This window comes from Neophocaena asiaeorientalis, unplaced genomic scaffold (assembly GCF_003031525.2).
Source record: "Neophocaena asiaeorientalis asiaeorientalis breed wild unplaced genomic scaffold, Neophocaena_asiaeorientalis_V1.1 scaffold459, whole genome shotgun sequence".
NCBI classification, from domain to species: domain Eukaryota; kingdom Metazoa; phylum Chordata; class Mammalia; order Artiodactyla; family Phocoenidae; genus Neophocaena; species Neophocaena asiaeorientalis.
In genome coordinates, this window is record NW_020171821.1 from 607309 (window position 1) to 622504 (window position 15196).

At 33.9% G+C, this 15196-nt stretch overlaps 1 protein-coding gene across 2 annotated transcripts in view; it reads left to right on the forward strand.

The window, feature by feature from the left end:
* The first annotated feature begins 503 nt into the window (after positions 1-503).
* KLHL4 (kelch like family member 4) overlaps positions 504-15196 on the forward strand; it is a 115600-nt gene continuing 100907 nt past the window's right edge. For both annotated transcript variants that reach the window (XM_024739299.1, XM_024739291.1), the window contains exon 1: positions 504-925. In XM_024739299.1, the coding sequence (XP_024595067.1) occupies positions 504-925 (422 nt within the window). The remainder of the gene's footprint in view (positions 926-15196) is intronic.

A 15196-nucleotide genomic window follows, 5' to 3' on the forward strand; every position in this document is an offset into this window, starting at 1 on the left:
GTGGCACATTTTTAAAAGTGGGTTGCCAGGAAATGAAATCTGGCAGGGGATGGGGTGAGTGGGATCTAGAAGGAAGTGAATTTAAACACTTTGCTTTTGCTCACTTGCTTGGATTTAAAGGCTGAAGCTACTGTACTTCAGTTAGGAAAGAGCTGGGTTAGATATTTGCAAGTCCAGGCAGGAGGGCTGGGAGTGTGCAGATCTAGCAGCTGGAGTGTGTTGTGGTAGCTGCTTTCCTGTGCTAAGCTGATTTACTTGTTTAAGGTCTGACCTCATCATCCTGTCTGTATGGGTTCCCACCTACACTGTTAGCTGCAGCTTTCTGCTTCAGCTGGAAAGCTAGAAGTATTCACAGTATGCCACAGACAGCGGGGGAGGGGAGAGCAAGAAAGACTGCTCTCACTTATGCTTTTGTTAGTCCTACAGAAGAGGCAGAGAAACAAGAGATAACAAAGGCTGTTTCCTTTCTGTGAGAGAAGGCTTTTGTCTTTCCTCCTGCAACGATGTCAGTGTCTGGCAAGAAAGAGTTTGATGTGAAACAGATCCTAAGGCTACGCTGGAGGTGGTTTAGTCATCCTTCTCAAGGTTCGCCCAACACTGGAAACTGCCTTCAGCAGGAAGGATATGAGCATAGAGGGACCCCGGTTCAGGGCAGGTTGAAGAACCACTCTCGGGACAGAAATGGACTGAAGAAAAGCAATAGTCCTGTCCACCACAGCATACTGACACCAGTGCCAGGATCGGCCCCTTCCCATCAAAGAGCCCTTCAGAATTGGCACTCACAAAACCTGATAGAACATCTTCGAACAAATGAAGATACTCCTAAAGCAGTTCCAGAGAAGAATTTGTTCAAAGAAGCTTGTGAGAAACACTCACAAGATTTGGAGATGATGGCTGATGACAATACAGAAGATTCAACAGCAAGGTAGGAGTTTTCGAAAACATAACAACAAAGTCATAGCTTAGGTTAACTTATCCTCTAAAACTCTCATTTAATGTTTAAATAAAAGTGTTATAATAATCTCTGAATTTGTATGCAGCCAATCAGGGTCTCCAAGTAACCCCCTCCTCTAGGTCTATAAAGGAAAATAGTAATAATACATTCATTTTGATAATTAATGGGATATATGCTTTAGAGTTGTGAGTTTACTTTTCCTATTCCATTCCGATTCCATTAAGAATACTGTTTCAGTTCTAAGAGATGTTTATTATAATTGCTAATTTTCTGTATATATCTTCTATGGCTTGAATGTTCAAATAGTTATGATTTTTTGTACAATGTGATGAATTATATAGAACTCTTTCTGACTTTGTCAGGCCAACTCTGACAAAATAAAAGCTCTGACTGCTCAGCACATCCTTATCTATTCCTTAGTATGTGGTTGCTATATTGACGCTTGATAAATGTTATCTTTATGTGAGAGTACAGAACAGTTTCCTTTGGCATTTGAGATTTCTTTCAAGTTGTGTTAGTTTCATAGCTAGCTTGCAATTATGAAAATATTTTGCATAAAGCAAATAATGAAATGTTGCTTACAGCAGTGAGATCTTAAAGTAGGAAATGGAACATGTCAAGTGTTTCAGAATATTAAAATTGAATAAGAAGTGATAATAAAGTATAGTTTAAGTATAGCTCATAAAATATTTGACTTTATTTTTCTGTCCACCAGAATTATTTGAGTGGAAGGAAATTATGTTCCCTCCTCTAATATTGTCTAACATAACTTAATCTAGTAGATCCTTACTTTTTTTTTTCTTGTTTCATTATCAGATTTTATTTCCCCAACATGTTGTAGACACAATTAACGATTTTGGTAATGTAATTAAAGTGTAAAAGAGCTACAGAAAAAGGTATTTTTGAAATGTCTTAAATTTTATAGCAGTTCAACATGAAGGTATGCTAACTTATTTAGAAATCTGGATATTTGGTATACTGTGTCTCTACATAAGTTTAGAGGAGAAGGACTGGCAAATTTGCTTCTAGATATGTTTTTGCAATATATCTACCTGACAGTTCCTTGCTTCCATAATTTTAAAACATAATCAATAGAAAAAACAGCATAACAACATTATGGCAAAAGACAAAGCAACTGTGCAAAATGATACCTTTATACGAACTCAGTCTTTCTGTATGAAATGTAAATAATGAAATGATTTTTTGAAATGAATTTAAGTATAATAATAGATTGTGATACAGATGTCTTAAGAAATAAAATGTGTATGTAAGAATTTTCCTAAACATTTTTGTGATTACTCCAGAAAATACTGTATAACTTTTGGGATTGCAGGTTGTATTTAGTACAAATACTTGGATTTCAAAGTAATATATAATCTATGCTTTAGATTCAGCAGATTTTCAAATTATTTCCCCTCACCATGGACAACAATTTTAAAAACTGCTGAATATGGAAGTTAATATTAAGCACATTTGACTCTGTTGTAGAATAATTTAAATTATCCACTGTGACTTCCTGACAAAATTCTTTGAGGATCCCTAAACTGATTTTCCAGCATGAGAATATATTTACAATAAATTAGTTGCTAAACGAAAATGCCAGATAAAATGTCAAATATAAAGTGTCACCAAGTAATATTTTTAAATATATTTTTCTTTTTATTTTATTCTTGATAGTGTTCATGTTCTAAAAAATTTTCTGTTAAATATTATATGGTTACAGTGGAAAGTTAATATTTTCTTAAAATAAATACAGGAAGTGGTTTTATAGATGTGCCAAGGATATTTTAAGCAGAAGAGAAGGGGTAAATTGAGCACCTTATTAATTGAAATATGATGGTTTATTAATCTATCATTACCCATTCTGAATTGTTTCATCTTGGGTAAAGAGAGTTTGATAAGGAACTCTTTTATGCCCCGTTTTCCTAATGCCTCTCTTTTTCAACAAAATTGAGAAGCAGGAGGAAAAAATCCTGCGAAGTTGGCAGCAACCTGTTATTCCCTCAATAGAAGTCTTGTGGTTAAAAAACAAACAAACAAACAAAAATGGCAGTCAGTGTGGAGAACACAAGATGGGCTCTAACACTTGGGGCAAAATAAAGGTCTTGAAGCCATCCTGCTTCCTACAAATATTGCAGGGGATTAATAGAGAATGGACTAAATTACTAACATGTAATATAGTTGAATAAACTACCATTACTACTAAAACAGATAGTAAAGCCAAGGTATTAAGTTATATTAATATGTTTTTGTGGGATTTAAAAACCTCAATACATTCCTATGTAATTGAAGTATAGTATGTACTTCATTTATGAGCAACTCTGTATCATGATCCCACACCGTGATTATGCACATATCAGTATGCCTGGGCTCAATTATCATTTTCTTTTTGTCCTAGTTATCTACGAACTCTGCATCTTTGCTTCCCCATAATGACCTTGCTCAATGTCCTTTCTTTTCTTTATTTCATCCCTAGAATTCCAAAAATCAGAATATTTTAAGTGTATTACGATTATGCCTTTATATTACAGAATATTTAGTTATAAGATTATATATGTATATATATATATATATATAATATATATTTTAACTGCTCATAAAGAGATGATGCCTAAGTACCCAGGTGTATAAAGTGGTAAACTGCATTTGCCAAGACAAATGCTGTTATCTCCTCATTGCGCTTGAGAACATTGAATAAAATGCTGATGATCTGTGTATGGGCCCAGAACAACATGCCCCAGTGCAAAGCTGGAGATTCACAGGGGTGTTTAGTTTTAAGGAATTAGATAATACCCTCATACTACCTGTTGGGGCTTTTGGTTTTTGCATAAATTACTAATTGTATGATATATGATTTTGTATATCTTTTCCAGTGTTGCAGTGTTAGACAAGACTCCAAATTCCCTCCATTTGAGACCTTTTCAGTTTTCAAGTGAGCTTGCCTAGAAAAAAAAAAAAGAGCAGCTGGCACTATATACTTTGATATCCCGAAGAAGGGGGGATTGGATGAATAAGACTTAGAATTAATTAATAATTCATTCCACAAATATTGAGCACCATTGGGTGCCAGGCACACTTCTAGGCACTGGGGATAAAACAAGATCAAAACAGAGAACTTGTTTTCATAGAGTATACATTCTAATGGGGAGAGAGAGATAATAAAAATAAACCAAAATGTAGTACTTAAATGGTTGTAAGTACTATGAAGAAAAAATAGTTAGAGGGAATAGAGTGAAGAAGGGATACTCCTTCAGATAGGGAAGGCCTTTCTGATGAGGTAACATTTGAGCAGAGATCTAAATGAAGTGAAGCCATCTAAATGAAGAGGCAGCCATTAGGATGTCTGACTCAAAAATTCAAACAAATGAGAGGTTACTGCTGCTGTGCTACAGGGGAGCCCCTAACCTCCATCCATATTTTTTCTATTCACATCAATGCCACATGTACCCACACAGTCCATTGATTAATGTTCCAAACACCCTTGACTGGTGAATTCAAAAATATGTCCTGACTTGTTGTTTACTATAGTGACTTTAAGATCACATGCATATTCCATGGTCACAGAGGAGACTTTCCAGCCATCCTGTTAACCATGGTGTCATTTTGTCCTCTGAGGTTCTGGCTATTCAGCCAGCAGACCATATGCCTCATGTACAGTGGCCCCTGTGTCCTTTGTGAAAATGGACACATGATGGTGTATTTGCTTTCTTAACAAAACAATTCAGATAAGGCCAAATGTATTGTGCGTCTTCATCCTCAACACAGATCCATCTGTGATATGGAATATGCTTGGGAAATATTTATGCATAAGAGAAATCTTAAATAATGAAGTTTATTTTAATATCTTTTCTCATAAAGTAGGAAGTAAGGTACCCGGTTATTTACAGGGAGCACTTTCCAGGAAGACAGAACAGCAAATTCAAGAGCCCTGAGATGGGAGTGTGCTTGATATGTTTAAACACAAGGAGGCTAGTGCAGCTGGAGTAGGGTTTTTAAAGGGGAGAGTGGTAGCAGATGATTTTGGAAAGTAGTAGCAGATGATTTTGGAAAAGTAACAGTAATAATACAACATTAAAAATAATAAGTACCTTTTGTAAACCTTTACTATGTTCCAGGCACTAAATATTTTACATATATTTTCTCATGTTCCCAAGGAAAATTTTTGAATGTAAAGGTAACATTCACATCTTTCTCTGGGTATAATTTTGTTGGATATCTGTTGTGGTTTTTGCTTATCTTCTTACAAGGCAAAAATAATGTGGCCTTCTAAAGTTCAGAACGAGGCCTGTGTTACTTAATTTTACACTGCATTATTCAGTAGAAACTGTTACTTCAAAGGAAAGAATAAGGAGCTAACTACAGTTTTATTGTTGTTTATAGAAAATTTAAGGTTAAATCCTTTTGTCGATGGGTTAAAATGTACCATATAAAACTACATAAGTTATTCAATTGCTTTACTAAATTTAGAATATTTTAACACATAATTTAAACTTAGTGCAATGATTCCTAACATTCCTAATTCCTAATGAACTTATGTTGGTTGATTTTAAATCCTTGCTACTCACAGCCTCTTTCCTGAGAGTGAGGTACCATGGTCCTCACGACTCATTCTTAACATTGTGGAATTGCATATATATTTAAGCTAACATTAATTAAAATGTATTTAATATTTGAGAAAATTGGGACTCCTTTCCATCTAGGCATCTGGCAATATGTTAGGGTCATGTTTCTTTAAGTATTATGATTAAGAACCTATAGTTATTTCTGATATTTGAAAGACAAGAATTATTTTTCTTCTGCATTTGGAAATATAAATAAAGAACTTAAAGTATGTGGTACTACTTAATATGTGACTTCAGGAGCAGCATATTAATTGCATTGACCTGTTACACATTGCTTAAATATTCAATCACTTAGTACATTAAAATTTATTTTTTAAACTTGTATATCTCCTTTCTGATTTTTGTAAGACATCTGCCCCTTAATACTAATCTTTTTGATTTCTTTCCTATGACCTTGTAAGTAAAAATAGTTTCAATGCTATATATATACACATATACACACATGCACATACATACACACATATGTATACATGTATATGTGTGTATGTGTGTATGTATATCAGTGTGAAATTCTTATATTTGAAGGAGATGAAAAACTAAAATTGAGGTGGAGGACTGGGGAACACTGGATCCTTAATAAAGAAACATAAGTCAATATTCTGCAAGATGAATCTGGAATATCTTGTGTCATAAAGTAGAAAGTCCTCAAAAAAGTAATCATGAGGGTATGTCAAAGGGACACAGGAGCCAACTGAAAAAGCTCCTAATGGCCAAAGCTGGAACAATATTAGCAAACAAACAAAAAAAAGTATTATAAACCTAAGTAAAAAATAAAAATTTAAGTCTATATTGATATAAATCAATGTTTAAATAAATAAGACAGAAAAAACAAATCTGTGGTGCAGAAGAATTCCAAATAATTTATGTACATACTCTGTCCTCAAGGAGGTGGAGCTGAACACTGTACTTTAAGTGTGGGCTGCACATAGTGACTTCTTTTCGAAGAATGAGTATAGCATGGAAGCGTGGTGGGGGAAGAGTACATTTACAGTGGAGGAACATGAAGAATACTCTCTCAGCCAGGTAATCAAGGTTAACATCAAAACTGCTCAGTAGTGTTGACAGTATATATACTTGGTATGGTGTGATGAGAATGGCACTTTACTTCTGTCTTCTACCTCCATAAAACCCATCGTCCCCATCCCAATCTAATCATGAGAAAAACATCAGACAAATCCAAATAGGAGGACATTTTTCAAAATGCTTGGTGTTTAATCTTCAAGCTGTAAATGTCATCAAAAACAATGAAAATCTGAGAAACTGTCACAACCAAGAAGTGCCTAAGAATACATGATGAATAAATGTGATATGGAAAAGAAAAAGGACTTTAGGTAAAAACTGAGGACATCTGAATAAAGAATGGACTTTAATTAATAATGATGTATCAAAACTGGTCAATTAATGGTAACAAATGTGCCAGACTAGTGTAAGATATTGATAATAGGGAAAATTGGATGTGGGGTTTATAGGAACTCCCTATACTATCATTATACTATCACAATTTTTCTTTAAAAATGTACAATATTTTAGCAAAGACTATCTTAGTAAATAGATTTAGTAAATCGATGCTAGAAGACCACCCAATTTTAAGAATTGAGTACATGCTGTTATTTGTTAGTTTTGTTTATTTTTGTTCTTTGGCAACTGAATAGAAGGATACCAAATCAAAATCAGTGGGCTGAAAAAAAAAATTAGTGGGCTGTTACCTCCTCCGTGCAAAAATCTTATACATTAGCAACAAGATTTTATCCTAAGGGCAATCTTAGGGAAATCAGTTAAAGTTCTGTTAACAACTAAAAATTACATGCAATTTCAATTCGTATCCCCATGATATTGTTTCTATCATTTGGCTTGGACCAACTTTTAAGGGCATAGCAATTAATAAAGTCATAGTTGGGTATAAATAAACTCATTTTTATTTAATCACTCCAGAACACCATGGTTACTAATGAAGTGGTATATATTTATTGGAGATTTCAAATGAAACTATGGCCTGCCACATTTTTTCTATTTCTTCATATTACTGTCTGTGGTTTATCTCTTAGGAGGAAACAATGGCACGTATAAAACAATCTTCTTTATATAAAAATCTGTATTACTCCATGCTAAAATGAAAAATACAGCCATTGAGTATATTTTATTCATGGTGATTCCATTCCGTTAAGATTACAATTTCACTAAAGAGAATGAACAATATGTATCCCAGTGGTTGAGAAATAAGATTTTGTAAATAGACTTAAAAATAACTATCTAAGAGAATGTAACTAAAAGTGAGAAAATCAAAATCAAATAGTTTTCATTATCTGATGTTTTAGGATGGAAAAAGTATTACTGAAATTTTATTCAACATATGTTTTTACTCTGAAAACATTGTAAAATAATTATTTCCCAAATCAATATATAGATATAATACTTACATATCACTAGCATTTGCACTGGAGGAGAGCAATACTAGCAATCATGTTTATTGGAACTATCAGAAGTGAATGCTTTTTTACTCCTAGTTAACTTTTCTTAACCTGTTACTGTTAGTCGAAGTGGCTTGTCCTTTTCATGCTTTCGAATGCTATTGTACAGAATGTAAACTTGTTCCCCTTCTTACACACTGTGTATTGCTATTGCTTCTTCAGGAGCCATACTATACACCTTACAAGTGTTTTCGGCAGGTCTTTAACATGTGATGGGTTCTTGGTCATTTCACTTTTAGCTCACTCAATAGAAGCTAACTGTTATGTCTTTTGTCCACATTTTCCCTGTATAACTAGATTGCTTCAACACAGTGGCATTTAGATGTACTTTTCTGGCTAATGTTGATTGCATTGTCTATAACAATACTAATAAACAATTGCATGTGTAACAGACTGTCACATAACACTTTAGGCAACTCTTTAATTTAGTCTGAATTCTGTTGTAACATTCAACGAGCCAATTGCTTAAATAAAATGCTGATATTCATTTGTTTCTGCCATTCAACATGTGTTTATTGAATCCCAATTGTATGCATTATGTTTTCTTAGGCACTTTAAAGATGAAAGATAAATAATAGATGTTGATTCCCACTTGAGACTTAAAATACTGTTGGGGAGCTAAAGTGCATCCACTTGGTAGGTTTATGGCAATAAAAAAAGAGTGTATTGCAAAAACAGTTTAAGTTGCTTGGTCATTGAAACTGCTAGGCATTCAAAGACAAGAAATAATTCTTCTGACCAGAGCAATCTTAGAATATTTCATGGAGGAGCATGATTTGAGATCAATTTTAAGGATGGATAGCGTTTTAATACAGATATGGGGAAGAATGAATTCTAGGTAGGAGGACAAACACAGTACCTTGAAAAAGACACTGAAACATAGAAATTTAAGGTGTGCTCAAATGACAGATTTCAGTTTGGCTGAAGTGAATGATATACATTGGAGAATAGTACAAAGTTAAGCAAAAAAGGAAGGTCAGGCATAGATCATGGAAGATCTTAAAAGACAGATAAGGACTATCTGGACTTTATCTTAGAGGTCTGGGTTTTTTAATGTCCAAGAAGTTATTCAAATATTTTGTGTCTACGGGCTTCCCTGGTGGCGCAGTTGTTGAGAGTCCGCCTGCCGATGCAGGGGATATGGGTTCATGCCCCGGTCTGGGAAGATCCCACATGCTGCGGAGCGGCTGGGCCCATGAGCCATGGCCGCTGAGCCTGCGCGTCCGGAGCCTGTGCTCCGCAACGGGAGAGACCACAACAGTGAGAGGCCTGCGTACCGAAAAAAAGAAAAATATTTTGTGTCTGTGAGTAATTTTAGGGAGAAGTTCCACTTGCTTTCCTCAGATTCTCCAACATTCCATTACACAGGAAAAACAAAGTAATGAATGGTAGCAAAGAAAGCATGTTAATATATATAATGCTTTAAAGGAAAAAAATGTGGTGAGAAAAAATAGAAAATATAGGACTCGACATGTGGAAAAGCCATTTAGGATGTTTAGATTTTAAAAAGTATGATGCTTTTTTTTTATCAAGGTCTAGTTGAATGGTATTCCAGGACTCTGAGCAGTTCACTAAACATTTGAATAAGTGATTTTTAATTTTCAAAAATATCTTTTTAGCTTTAGTTTTATTGTGGCAAGAATACTTAAATTGAGTTCTATCCTCTCAACAAAATTTTAAGTACACAATAGAGTATAGACACAAAGTTGTAGAGCAGATCTCTAGAACCTATTCAAGTTGTATAATTGAAACTCCATCCATTCAACAACAACTCTCCATTTCCCACTCCCCCCCAGTCACCGGAAACCACCATTCTACTCTCTGTTTTTATGAGTTGGATTATTTTATGTACTTTATATAAATGAAATAATACAGTTTTTGTCCTTCTGTGACTGGCTTATTTCACTTAGCATGATGTACTCCAGGTTCACCGATGTTGTTGTATAAGGCAGGATTTCTCTAAGGCAAATAATACTCTATTGTATGTATATACCACATTGTCTTTATGCATCCATCTGTTAATGGAAACTTAGGCTGTTTCCATGTCTTGGATACTGTGACTAATGATGCAATGAACATGGCAGTGAAAATATCTCCTCAAGAAACTGATTTCAATTTTTTTAATGATATATACCAAGAAGTGTGATTGCTGAATCCTGTGGTAGTTCTATTTTTAAGTTTTTTGGGATGTTCCAAACTGATTTCCTTCGCAGCTGCACCATTTTATATTCCCATCAACATATAACAAAGGTTCTGATTTCTCCACATCCTCACCAACACTTGTTATCATTTGTTTTTTTGTTGTTGTTGTGTTTATAATAGTATTTTTAACAGATTTGAGATGATATCTCACTGTGGGTTTGATTTGTATTTCCCTGATGATTAGTGATGTTGAGCACCTTTTTATATACCTGTTGGCCATTTGTATGTCTTCTTTGAAGAAATGTCTATTTCTTTGCCCATTTTTAAATCAGATTATTTGTTTCTTTGCTATTGACTTGTGTGAGTCCCTTACATATTTTAGATATTAACCCTTATCAGATAGATGGTTTATAGATATTTTCTTCCATTCCATAGGTTGCCTTTTGAGTATTGATTGTTTCCTTTGTTATTTTCCTTTTGAGTATTGATTGTTTCCTTTGCTTTTTTATGTACTTTTAGTTTGATGTATTCCCACTAGTCTATTTTCACTTTTGTTGCTTGTGCTTTGGTATTATATCCAAGAAATTATTGCCAAGACCAATGTCTTGAAGCTTTTTCCCCGTATTTTCTGCTAGGAGTTTTATGGTTTCAGGTTTTCATTAAAATCTTTAATCCATTGTGAGTTGATTTTTGTATATGCCATAAGGTTCAATTTCATTATTCCTAAGTGTTTTATTCTTCTTGACACTTTTGTAAATGGAATAGTTTTCTTAATTTCCTTTTTAGGTAGGTCGTTGTTGGTGTAGAAACAGAAAGGATTTTAAATGTTTATTTTGTATCCTGCAACTTTACTGAATTTGTTGATTAGTTCTACCAGCTTTTTTGAGGAGTCTTTAGGGTTATCTACATATAAGAGCATGTTGTCTGCAAACACAGATAATTTTTCTTCTTCCCTTCTGATTGGGATAACTTTTATTTATCTTCTTAAATGCTCTGGCTAGGACTTCCAGTATTATATTGGTTGTAATGGAGTGTGGGAGGCAGATAATTTTCAGATATGCTAGTTTAATGAGCTATACCTGGGGCAATTCTCTTTCTTGTTAGTGCAAATAGGATCTTGGACTTCACTGTGCCCAAGAATAATCTGGGGAGCTTGTTAAAAATGTAGTTACTCAGTATCCACTACCAGAGAATTTAACTTATTAGTTTTGAGGTGAGATTTAGGAATCTGAATTTTTAACAAACTTCTGAACCAAACTTTAAAAAACACTTTGTCAGCTCCTGCAAGCCTAATTTGTCAGGATTCCTGCAGGATCCTAATACTTGATATATTTGTAAACATGCAATAAATAAAACAGCAAGGTCTCATATAAAGTATAATAGGTTATAAAGCATAATAATTGATTGTACTTTATATACAGAATAGTAAATACACTTGAATCTATGATTTACATTAAGTTCTCAAATATTGACCAAGAAAATGCTTTAAAAATAGTCAGCAGCATTAATTTAGCCTTTCATTCTTCCATGTGTAATGAACTTTATTAAGTTCTGTGAAAGGATGACAAAGGAATGAAAACATATATCCTAACCTTATGGAGTTTCCAGTTGGAATGGAAAAGCACACCCTCGCAATAAAAGTTTTAAAAGCAGTTACAAGGTAGCAACTCAGTTCAGATCTCCTAGTGTTTAATATAGAAGCTACCCAGGATAATTAAGATGGAAGTAGGGTTAATGACTCAAGACGTGTTGAAATGCAAACATAGAAAGTTTAATCCAAGAATAGCAACAAATTTCAACCACATGGAAAATGTTTATTATTGTTAATTTTTCAACTCAGAAACAAAATAACCAATGATACTTTACCATCATTGTGGTCCGTCAACTCTCAGGTGAGGTATTTTGAAGGTTGGACAACGATTACTAATATAATGCTATATATACTATAGATACTTATTTTTTATTTATTTATTTTTTTTGCAGTATGCGGGCCTCTCACTGTTGTGGCCTCTCCCGTTGCAGAGCACAGGCTCTGGACGCGCAGGCTCAGCAGCCAAGGCTCATGGGCCCAGCCGCTCCGTGGCATGTGGGATCTTCCCAGACCGGGACACGAACCCGTGTCCCCTGCATTGGCAGGCGGACTCTCAACCACTGTGCCACCAGGGAAGCCCTGGCTGATCTAAATAACTTGTCTTGCTTAAGGATAAAGCAAGTTTGATAGCAATTAGTGTACATCTTGCTAATGTATCAAGATTGAGATGATTTTTATTTCTATATTACAGAAATAAAAGTACATACATTTGAACTTGCCACATGTGATCAAAGCAAGTATATATGCTATAATTATTTTCATAACTACTATATATATGAAGAAAAAGGAAATTTATGCTCTGAATTTTTTATCCCGTTTCATTTGACTGAAGTTTATAAAAATTGCACATTTACAAATATCTTAGGATTTTGGTTAGAAAGGACTTTTAAAGAAATAGACAGGTGTGGGAAAAGGTTAAAACATAGAATAACTGTAGCTAATTAGTGGCAAAACTGTAACTATAAGCCAAATTTCCTAACTCCTGGACTTTAACCATGCTCTTCTCTTAATATCATATTCAGCTACTTCCTTTAGATAAATTTATGAGTGTGCAATCATCATTATAGCTGATGTCTAAAAGTGCCTATGTTAGCCTGTTTACAGAATTTCTTACAAATAACTACATGCAATAATTTTTACACTTCACATCAGATAACTGCCACATCAAAGACATAAACTAGGACATTTTACATACCTTTTTTACCATAAAAAATAGTTAAATCATCTTATTCATTCTACTGTTTGCAGAAAATATCTAAAATATTCAGTCATTTTGAGAATAGATGTTTTACTTTGTAAATTGTCACCACACAGGGGCTTCTCCATACACTCAGGAGTTCAAGAACAACACAATGACTGTCTCTGGTCAAGGAATCATCTACTCTTTTGGCTTCTGCCCATAAGTAGTATGGGTAATCAAGAACTGAATGAGATCATATTTATGCTGTTATTCTTAAGTAGATCAATGTTGCAAATTTATTCAAAGATGAGGAGATAATTCAAATAACACTGACAGTTTCTCTGTAAGCTAACCAACAAATATACTAAAACAATTAGGCCCTATTCTCTTATTTTCCTCTCAGCAATATAAAACTGGTGATAAATATATCTATGTAAAACATTTAAGATAACCTTTAAAGTTATCCTGCAACTTTTTCTTCTTCAAGCCCAAAAAGTCTTAAAATCCCCTTCTTTCCCTCTAGATAATTTAGTTAGTCTTCTGTTGACAGCTATACAACTAGTAAGGGTCTGACTATCACAGAATTTTTTTTTTACTTTTGTGTTGAAAGAGGCTTGTAAAAATAAATGGATAAAAATTGCTGGTGGTACTCAAAGTTCTTTGCCATTAAAATGGGAAGAAAGGGGGCTTCCCTGGTGGTGCAGTGGTTAAGAGTCTGCCTGCCGATTCAGGGGACACGGGTTCGTGCCCTGGTCCGGGAAGATCCCACATGCCGTGGAGCAACTGGGCCTGTGAGCCATGGCCACTGAGCCTGCGCGTCCAGAGCCTGTGCTCTGCAACAGGAGAGGCCACGACAGTGAGAGGCCTGCGTACCACAAAAAAAAAAAAAGAGGGGAAGAAAATACTGGCAAAAACATGAAAATTCATGAAACATCTGTTATTGCTTCCAGTCAAGCTTAAATAATAGTTATTTCCCCTTGCATAAAATTATTTCCTTTTATCCTTCCAGCATAGCATAGATTTTTACAGGTGCATGAGAATTCTAGTCATTATTTAGCTAAAATATCAATCTGCCAAAAAGTGTGGAAAAGGCTTATATGGGGGATATATTTGGCAAAATTAATAAGTAGTGTTTCATTGTCTTTCAATTTGAATGAATAAACTGACAGTCTTTCTAAGGTTCTATTAAAGTAAAACAGTAGAGAATATCTGATTAAGTCATTCTTAAATAGCTTGGTCATCACATACTGTTAAAATATAATTTAAAGTTATTTGCAAAAGTTAGAATTTGAACATGTATATGTATTTTTTTAAAATTTTGCACTAAATCACATATATTAATTTATAGGTAAATAGAAACAGAATTTCTTTTGTTTGTTGAATGATGATTGCTTAATTCTGAAAATGTATCTAAGAAGCACTTATAAGCTAATGGACTATTAAGCATTTTTAATGATTAAACCATTTGCATCTTTAGTATTTTTAAGGTTTTTCTTATTTTTTACTGATGTATGCAGTACCATTAGTGAAGTACACTGAAGGATTTAAATCACAGGATACATTAAATGGTTTATTAATAGTAGTGAGAACGGTATACACTGTGACATCAGAACACACTCTATTTATTGAATTCAAGCCTGTTATTTAATTTTTTGATTTGTAAATTATATTTATGTTGAGAAACATCTTAATCACTCATCTATGCTACCACTGTGACAGTGTTATTTCCCAGAAGGCTTGCTTTGACCTTTGTGTGCAATCAAAATAAATAAAACTCATTATATCTAGTACAGTAATATCTCTTCTCCTCCCTACCTCCATCACCCTAGAAAGAAGAATGGCTCTTGAATTTATAATAAGTGTTCAGATCACTAAGAGAGCCATTAAGGTCAAGGTCATACCTACACTGCTGAAAAATAACCAAGTGAATATGTGTGTAAAAGAATAAACTAAAGATTTCCAGACATTTTCCCAGCTTTTTTGCTTTAGTTGATATGTTGGAACCAAGAGATCATTGACTTGGTACAAGTTGTCCTTCAAAAACACATCTCTTTGAGTAATAAAGAAGATGTAATAAAAGATAAGATAATTTTTGTTTATAATATTAACTTGAATTCTAAATAATATGTTCTCCAATGATTTTATTTTTTTATATTTTACATAGTTTTCTAGTTTTTCAACTCTAAATGTAAATTCTGGAATGACTCTGTGACTTTCATCTCAGTGTTCCCAAAATAG